The sequence below is a fragment of the Medicago truncatula genome, chromosome 2 (genome assembly GCF_003473485.1).
Source record: "Medicago truncatula cultivar Jemalong A17 chromosome 2, MtrunA17r5.0-ANR, whole genome shotgun sequence".
NCBI lineage: Eukaryota > Viridiplantae > Streptophyta > Magnoliopsida > Fabales > Fabaceae > Medicago > Medicago truncatula.
The window spans coordinates 32,832,881-32,842,334 of NC_053043.1; the positions used below are offsets into that span (position 1 = coordinate 32,832,881).

The 9,454-nt window shown below is 30.9% G+C and overlaps 1 protein-coding gene across 1 annotated transcript; it reads left to right on the plus strand.

Annotated features, from left to right (window-relative positions):
- The first annotated feature begins 537 nt into the window (after positions 1-537).
- LOC25497057 (uncharacterized) lies at positions 538-4,542 on the plus strand. Its single transcript, XM_013596620.3, has 3 exons — positions 538-969; positions 1,537-1,884; positions 3,720-4,542. The coding sequence occupies exons 1-3, from the start codon at positions 649-651 to the stop codon at positions 4,212-4,214; spliced, it is 1,164 nt and encodes a 387-aa protein (XP_013452074.1). The 5' UTR covers positions 538-648; the 3' UTR covers positions 4,215-4,542.
- Positions 4,543-9,454: the final 4,912 nt, after the last annotated feature.

The following is a 9,454-nucleotide window of genomic DNA, read 5'->3' on the forward strand; positions in this document are numbered from 1 at the left end:
TATTTTTATATTTAATAAAAAATTCTATTTTGAATTTTTTTGTTGAAAAATAGACATTCTGCATGAGTTTACTTAAAAAGAAGGACCAAAAGTGAAGATGGAATACTTTTAGTAGACTAAAAGTATAAGAAAATTTTTAGAGAGATTAAAACGAAAAGTTTATATATTTTTAAAGACCAAAAATATATTTCACCCTTCATTTATAATAGTCACCATGATTTGTGACATATTTTTACTTGTAATAGTTATAGGATGGAGTAGACCAAACAATTAAATTCAAATAGTTAACAATCTTCACAAAATAACAAATGGTTTAAGAGAATCTGAATTTGATTCTTAATTGAAATAATTTTTTATCAAACTATAATTATCCTCAAACTTTGAATTAACAGAGTTCATTTCTCATCACAAGAATCAGAAGGTTAACAAAATAATAATTATCGAAAGGAGTAAATATGAAATGACCTATTATGATAATTTTGTGGTACGGACAAAGTATATATTATTGTAAAAAAGAGTATATAATAAGAGAAGTTGTAACTCTCACTCTTTCACACACTCATTTAAACTCCCTAACCATCCACTTTCTAAAACCTCTTCATTTCATTCTTATTCTTCCATTCTCATAACACAATCATCACCACACGAATGGCTTCAAGATCAGCCCGTTGGCGTCAGAGTTGGGCACCACAGCCATTAACACCATTGATGGAAGGTCCTGACCCTGAAATGCAAGAAGAAGGAGGCAAAAAAGAAAGCTCTTGGGAAACTATAAGGGAATGGTTCAAAGCTCAGAAAATTTCCCCTAGTGGAAACATTTCATCACAATCATTTTATGGAACCATTCATGCTAAGACACAAGATTTGAGGTTATTGCTTGGTGTCTTAGGTTGTCCCTTGGCTCCTATTCCTTCAGATCATGATCCTGCTTTAAGTATTCATCACAATCATATCAAAGATACCCCATTTGTAAGCTCTCTCTACTAATCATAATGTTGCATTTTTTAACATTTTTTTTTTTGTATAAATAATTGGAAATTGCAAGATATGTCTTAACTCATTTGTACTTCACTCCTTTGCTCTCAATTATAAGTAAAAATATCTAACATTAACGTCAGAATTACGGGAAACCACCATGATTTTGAAAAAAGTTACATCTTAGAAGTTCAACAAAATTACAATGTCAGCGTGATTTTGTCAAACCTACCAATCCAAACATACATGAAAAAACTCAAGAACAAATTATTTAGAATTTGATTATATTTTGAATATGTAACCATGAATTTTAATTTACTATTTAATCAAGAACTGACGAAATAATTTTGCATAACTAAAGGGTTATGTTGTTTAAACTAACATGAGAGTAGTTGGGTATATCTTCTCTAACAAATAAAAACCAAAAGTCTATGTCACTAAACATAAATTAGGTGAGTTATATTAATTTTTTTTTTAATATTAGTTATTTATTTTATGTATTATCCTATCATGTAAGATGAGGTTGGTTAATTTAGTAAACTTTTTCTTTTTTTTTAACAGGAAACATCAACAGCTAAGTACATCATACAACAATATTTAGCTGCAACAGGATGTTTGAAACAACAAAAGGAGAACAAAAACATGTATGCAACAGGGATGGTGAAGATGATTTGTTGTGAAACGGAGATATCATCAGGAAAGAATGTAAAGTGTTTAGGGACAAGAAGTAGTGAAAATGGTTGCTTTGTACTTTGGCAAATGTTGCCAGGAATGTGGTCTCTTGAATTGGTTGTTGGTGGCCATAAGATTGTTGCTGGTAGTAATGGTAAGACTGTGTGGAGACATACCCCTTGGTTAGGTACACATGCTGCTAAAGGCCCACAACGCCCATTACGTCGCATTATTCAGGTATAACCATAAATTACTATCCCAGAGATATTTGTTAACATTTCTCTTTCATTAATGCATATATAATCCTAGTTAGTTATTGTTATTATCACAAACTATTAAGTTATTGTAACTTTTCTAAGGTTGGAGTTACCTTAAATTTTTGTTAGATAAAAGCTTGGGAGTTGTATTTTAAATTTTTTTACCATGACATAAGAAAATTACGTCAAGTAACGCGGAGATGTGATACTTCATTCTCTAGAGACGTAAAGTGATGCGATGTTCATGTCAAATCTCACATCATTATATTAGGTTTCAAATCATGTTCTTTAATGATTGAAAAAAATAAAGATGTTTTTGATTCATATGTTGGTTTTCATATGATGGAATAGAATTTCTAATGTGTAAACTTAAGAGATTATTTTGACCAATTACAATTTCAATGACAAAATTGTTTATTCACTTAGAATAATTGTGTGCTTGTTCAATTCCAATAGTGGAAGCACTCAAATGAACTTTTTCTTTATGTGTTAAAAGATGTGCTAACATATGGACAAGCAAACCAACCAAAAGAAAGATAAATATTAACTTAGGTTAAAACTTGTCTTATTTAAAAGATAATTTCATATTTAATAAAAGCAAGAAACGACTTTTGGTCTATATTGTCTTAGAAACCAAACAAAATTTAAACCATAGTTTTGTATATTCTATATTTGTGTTTGGTTTCTTGGTTGGTGGGTGGTAGATAGATTTCATATGATCCTTAGGGGGACAAAGCACTAGTGTTCAAATCAAAGTAGCTTGTACCAAACAAAGAAAGAGATTTCAAACCAAATTTAAATTGAAATACAACAAAATCCCAATGAATATTGAAGGGTATATTTCAAGCTGACAATGATAGAGAAACTGTCCCTTACTTTACATTACAAACTTGAAATTTTTTATTTGGAAATTACAATGCCACATGATTGTCAATCTTACGTCATCTTTGATAATTGTACATAGTTAGTGAGTCATGATCTTGGGATTGCTGCTTATTGCAGGGTAGCCTAGGTAAGAGGGTACCCCTGAAGAAAGAATGAATTATCCTTTTGCTTTTGCTTTTTCTTTTAGCACTTTAATGAATAGTCCTTCTTCCACTACATTATTGTCCCTGCTTTCATACCTTCATATTCCCTTTAACATTTGTACTTGTTTCTTTTTGTTAACAATGTTTGGCCTAGGATAACGTTTCATTCCCTATAGGAGCAGCCATTTTTTTTTAATTACATTTATAATATGATAAGGAGTTAGGGTTAGTATATGTTTGGAGAGGCGTTAAAATTTACAAAACTACGGTAGAATATCACTTTTGCAGTGAAGCCAAAAATTTTAGCTTCACAAAACCACGTTGAATCTTGCGTCAGGAAGTGGAAATCTTGCCTCCACCGCTAATCCAAATAGAGACTTAGAATAAGATCCTTAGTGTAGTTTTGGTCCAATCTTTTCTATCTATGAGTATTATATAAGCAATCAATTTCGACCTTATTAAAAAAAGTTTGGCTAACTAATGTCTCAAGATACTCTTGAATTTTACATTTATAAACTATTCGTTAAAAATGTTACATATTTTATTTCCAAATGTATTAAATACATAGAATTTCACAAAACTTTGTCATTTAAGATTGTTAAAGCATAGTCAGAACACTCGTTAGTATTTTCTTAAAAAAGATAGATACCAAGTGGATTCGGGTAAATGTCCCAAATAGAAACAAATACGTCTTCTCTGTTTTTTTTTTTTTAATAAGCAAAGAAATTTGATTTATACTAAAAGAACATGCATTTAACAACTTGTATTTTGGTGGTGCAAATATTAGGGTTTGGACCCAAAGAGCACAGCAAGCTTATTCACAAATGCACAATGCTTAGGTGAAAATCGAATCGGAAACGTTGATTGCTTCGTCCTAAAGGTATGTGCAGATCGTGAGACTGTGATAGAAAGAAGTGAGGGACCAGCAGAAGTAATAAGGCACATTCTATATGGCTACTTTTGCCAAAAAAGTGGACTCCTCATATACCTAGAAGACTCACATCTCACTAGGGTTCCAACACAAGAAAGTGATGCAGTTTATTGGGAGACAACAATAGGTAGTAGCATTGGTGACTATAGAGACGTTGATGGGATCTTGATTGCACATCAAGGTCGGTCCATCGCGACGGTGTTTCGATTCGGTGAACTCTCGATGCAGCATAGTAGAACCAGGATGGAAGAGATTTGGACCATTGATGATGTTATGTTTAATGTACCTGGACTCTCCATGGATCATTTCATTCCTCCTGCTGATATTCTTGACAATATAAATTCTCCATGATAATAAAAAATAATGATGCAGTGTATTGGGAGATCAACATAGGTAGTAGCATTAGGTTTTTATTAACTTTTTTTTTTACTTTTAAAGGCAATGTGAATTGTAACTTTACTTTGGAGGGGGTATAATTAAAGTATTGGTGGGGGGTGTAATCTTTTTTGTCTTTGCTTTTGTTAATTAAGTTTTTAATTAGTAGTATGTATTATGTACTTCAAGTCATTAAGCTCAAATGACAAAATCAAGAGGGGAATGGAATAAATTGATCAACTGGTAAGAGAATGGAACATATTTTATGTACTTCATTATTTGGATGAAAAGTGTTGGATATTGATCAACGATGTGTTTAAGTGCTTTTTGTTTTTATTTTTGCCCGTGTTAATAATTTTTACATTTCAACAACTTTATGTGAATTCTTCAACAAAAAACACTATTAAAATAGAGTAGACATAATTAAAATAAACTTTGTTGAAATTACTTTGGGAACATTTTTTAAAGAACAATATTTAATTAAAAATAAGATTGATATGGATTAGTGCAATATAATTAATTGGTTGAATGATTGGCATTTATATTTAAATCTAATTAGTGCCGTTAATGATATTAGAAAATAGTGATTTTCATGTAACATTTTTTTTCTCAAAAAAATAAAAACATTTGTAATACATCAGTGCGTAAAGAGAAAATTCGTGTTTTTTTTATAAATATTTTAGTCTTTTATTAGTTGTCCTTTTAGTTTCTAAAAAAATATTTTGTCAATGAAACTTGTGTACTAGATTACAGAATCGTGTATTGCTTTGTGATCAAATTTATCGTAGCAAGTGGATCGATCTTTTTATTCTTGCAATCGTTGTTCTTTGAAAAAAGTAGTCAATAATGAACTAAAGTTGTTGAAACAAGGAAAAGCTCTGCAGACCCATCTTGATCATAGGATTAAACCTTTTGTTTTAAATATAAAACAATAAAGAATAGATATGTAAAAAAGAAAAGAGTACTCCAACCATTGGAGATACTACACATCATTTTTCTCTATTTTCTTTAATCAAATGTTTGATAATGATAAATAAGTATATGGGAGTAATTTGTAAATAACTTGTATGGACACTCGGTTAAGCACGAGCTAGAATGTCGTCATATTTGAAAGAGAAAATATTGTGATGCATCTAGTGTCAGTCAACAAAAATCATATACTTAATCTTGAAAAATTTAGATGAAGATGTGGTGGTGTCATTCTCACTTGTGTGATTTTTCTTTCTCCAAATTGTCGATCTACATTAATGTAGGCTCTTCCAGAAAGACCAACGGTGATATCACATCGCGGTTCAACATTGTGGAGGTAGCAGGATCATGAACACGGAGTTCCTGACACTTAATGGAGACATATTAATGTGTGAAGTGTAAGTTAATTCCACTTTGTATTCAAAAGTAGATGTGAACAACGTACAAGTGAGACGACTCATACACAAAGTGCCATAAGACTATGAAGGAATATGTGATGTCAATATCACTAGTGTTATTGCTCTTAACCTTATGTGATAATACAATCCAACATAGGTTCCCACGGAAGTCCAAACATCATGATGATTTGTTTTGCTAGTTTTTGAATGTCATTTCGCTTACATGTAAATATTTTTATTCAACCTCTATTATTTCAAGTGTCTTCACTTTTGGTATATATTACTTGGGATCTTACAATAAACTTTTTTAGATGTGTTATGATAAAATGATAAGATACATCTTTATTAGACATTTTAATTTGATGTGACCTTTTTTTAATGAGTCTAATATTTTAATAGCATAATTACCTAGTGATTTTCATCTCTTTCAACAAATCCATAATGTAACACCCCGTTTTCCCAACGTGAAAATTTCATTTATTTAATCAGAGTAATTCACCTAAACGGAATGTCACATTCTTTTCTTAAAATCATAAACTGTATAAATAACTATTTATCCTTTAAAATTCAATAACTAAAAAGTCTTTAATACTTCGCAGCGGAAATTATTCAATAATCAAAACAGTCTTTGGCACTAAAGCCTCTTTACAATTATGTCATAAAAATCCATTCTAAAAACATAGTCATAACTCTTCAGAAACAATACGTAAGGAATAGAAAGCAATAACAAATTCCCATCCCGTTACGTATCAGAGCACCTAAAGACACTTGAGCCACCACTCCTACTAATCATTAATACCTGCAAGTTACTCATATGAAGAGCAACATTTTCAAGCAGAAGGGGTGAGATTTCCCAAAACAATAATATCAAGCATATAATTCAATAATTATATTTAACAACACAAATAACTTCATCTATTAGTAATAATAATTCTTCATGTAATAATTCTTAATAACTCAACCAACTTCTAATTATCATTTAACACATATTAACCAAATCGTAACAAACATTGGTCATCACATCATAGTCATAGTTCATATATAGCATAACAACATCTTAATCCTAATTCATATACAACATAACAACATCATTAATTCATAATAATAATTATTCATCAAACATTTCAATATCAATTCATTAATAAAAGACACTTATCAATTTAACATAAACATCATCAAGTACCTTAACAACTCATAGATATCATCATGTAATCATCATCACTAATAACTTTAAAACAACACAATATAATCATCTCTTATTAATAGTAATAATTATCTACATCATAACATAAACATCTTCTTATAATAATATAACAACAACATAGCATGATATTCACTTAATAATAATAATTATATATACATCATCTCGTCATAATATAATAATATAACAACAACATAGCATGATATTCACTTAATAATAATAATTATATATACATCATCTCGTCATAATATAATAATATAACAACAACATAGCATGATATTCACTTAATAATAATAATTATATATACATCATCTCGTCATAATATAATAACAACATAGCATGATATTCACTTAATAATAATAATAATTATATATACATCATCTCTTCATAATATAATAATATAACAACAACATATTCATCTTCTTGTATTAATATAACAACAACGTATTCATCATCTTATGAAAATATAATCAACACATACTAACACCAAAATCAACATCATAAATCTTCAACATAAACATCTTAAACAATATCATCTTAAACATCATAGCATCTTTGATAAACAATTACCAAGTAATCACAACATTCGATCATCATCAATAACATAACATAATATTCACTTAATAATATTAATCATATATAGAACAACATATTCATCACTTAATAGTAACAATTATACACAACATCATAACAACTTAAAAATATCATAATCATTATCTTAAACAACATAGCAACGTAACAATATCATAATCAATATCTTAAACAACGTAGCAACATAACAGTATCATAATCAACATGTTAAACAACATAGCAACATAACAATATCATATAATTCACATCGTATAATCTTCGTAGGTACTTCTTTAACAAGACATGGGTAGAACACAACTCGACAAACTCATGGATGATAATTCATCGACAACTTAACAACTCATGGATGATAATTCATCAACAACGACCTTGACTCGACATATGCGACAATGCAACTTAGACACTTATATGCATGTGGTACCAATCGTCATCATAAGTATTAATATACTTTCATCGTGCGGAGGACAAAGCTCCTAATCGTGCGGAGGACAAAGCTCCTAATCGTGGTGAGGACAAAGCTCAATAAATGCTATGAAGGTGAAAAACACAAGAAGGGGGGGGGGGTTGAATTGTGTTTTCTATTTCTCTTAAAAAATACTTCTTCTGATAAAACTTCAGAAGCAGTTTGATTGCTTCTGATGAAATGATCAGAGTCAGATTGCAGCGGAAAAGAACAGAGCAGAGAAAAGAAAGACAAAGACACAAGCAGTTATCCTGGTTCCTTCCACAACACGGAAGTAGTCCAGTCCCCCTTGCACTTCCAAGGAGATTTCACTATAATCACAAAGATTACAACTGCTCAATACTTTCTAAGTATGAGACTTCACAAAAATGCTCAAGCACACACGCAAGAGTCTTCCAATGCTCAAGCACTAAGCAAGAGACTTCTAATGCTCAAGCACGCAGGCAAGAGACTTCTGATCAAACAAAAATACAGAGAATTGAGTTTGACTTGAACACTTGATATACAATCAGTGGTGTTCACAATACAATACAGTAAAGACTCTAGACTTTGAATTTCTAAGATATATCAAATCAGTGCAGAAATTCAGTGTGCTTTGTAGAATCAAATTGACAGAGTTTTGGCGCTTTTGAACTTATGTATCTCTATCTTTAATCTTCAAGTCTTCACACCTTTATATAGAGGCGTGAAAGAGACGTTGAGATAATCAGCACATCTAAAGAGTCGTTTGAAATCCTTTGATTATCCACCAGTAATCCTTTGCCTGATTTGGGTGTAGTCCTTTGAAGAATAAGCTTCAAATTCATTCCCATCTTGAACGTACAACTTCTGCAGGCATGGCTGTTGTTTTGTCTTGTAGCGTAGACAGAAAACAGAGTAGTGGAGGTAGTGGTTGTACACTTGTATTTTTGTCAACTCTATTAACGAGAGACAGGTGCTCAGTGCTATCCATATATCCGTTGATACCTCCCTTTCAATTCTTCGTTCTTCTAGGATAAGACTGAATTGAGAATCAGCTACTTTGAATCTTCAGTTTGATTAAAGGATCAAACGTAGCTTCTGGTGAAGATATTGCTTCTGATGAAAACTTTTGCTTCTGATGACCTTCTGCTTCTGATGACGTCATTACTTCAGAAGCACTTCAGCTTCAGGAGCAGTTTTCTTCAGATGCTCAGAATTTCTTTTTCTTTCCATTGTTCTTCCAAGACCTATTGAAATAACTTGAGTAGCCTTTGGTCCTGTACACTTGAACAATTATTAGTAATAACCAATTGACAATTTTTAATACCTTGTTATCATCAAAACTTAATAAGGTTCATTGTGAAACACATTTTGTTCCAACAATCTCCCCCTTTTTGATGATGACAAACAATAGTATTTAAAAAGTTCATTTGTTGTTGATCTAATTAATAAGTTGACCACTGGGATAGAGGTTTGTAAGCTCCCCCTGAGTCTAATAGATCTTTAAGGTGAGGTTTGTAAGCTCCCCCTGAGTTCTATTCTTATTAATTAAATTTCAATAAAATACTCATAAAAATAAATAATATCAGAAGTATTTAAAAAAGTTTAGAAGTGGTTATAGTGGGGCTCAGTG

Bases quoted from the DNA above. Each gene is read 5' to 3' on its own strand.
- LOC25497057 (XM_013596620.3), top strand. From the start codon at position 649: ATGGCTTCAAGATCAGCCCGTTGGCGTCAGAGTTGGGCACCACAGCCA. The intron at 970-1,536 runs GTAAGCTCTCTC...TTTTTTTAACAG, and splicing joins ATATCAAAGATACCCCATTT to GAAACATCAACAGCTAAGTA. The intron at 1,885-3,719 runs GTATAACCATAA...TGCAAATATTAG, and splicing joins CATTACGTCGCATTATTCAG to GGTTTGGACCCAAAGAGCAC.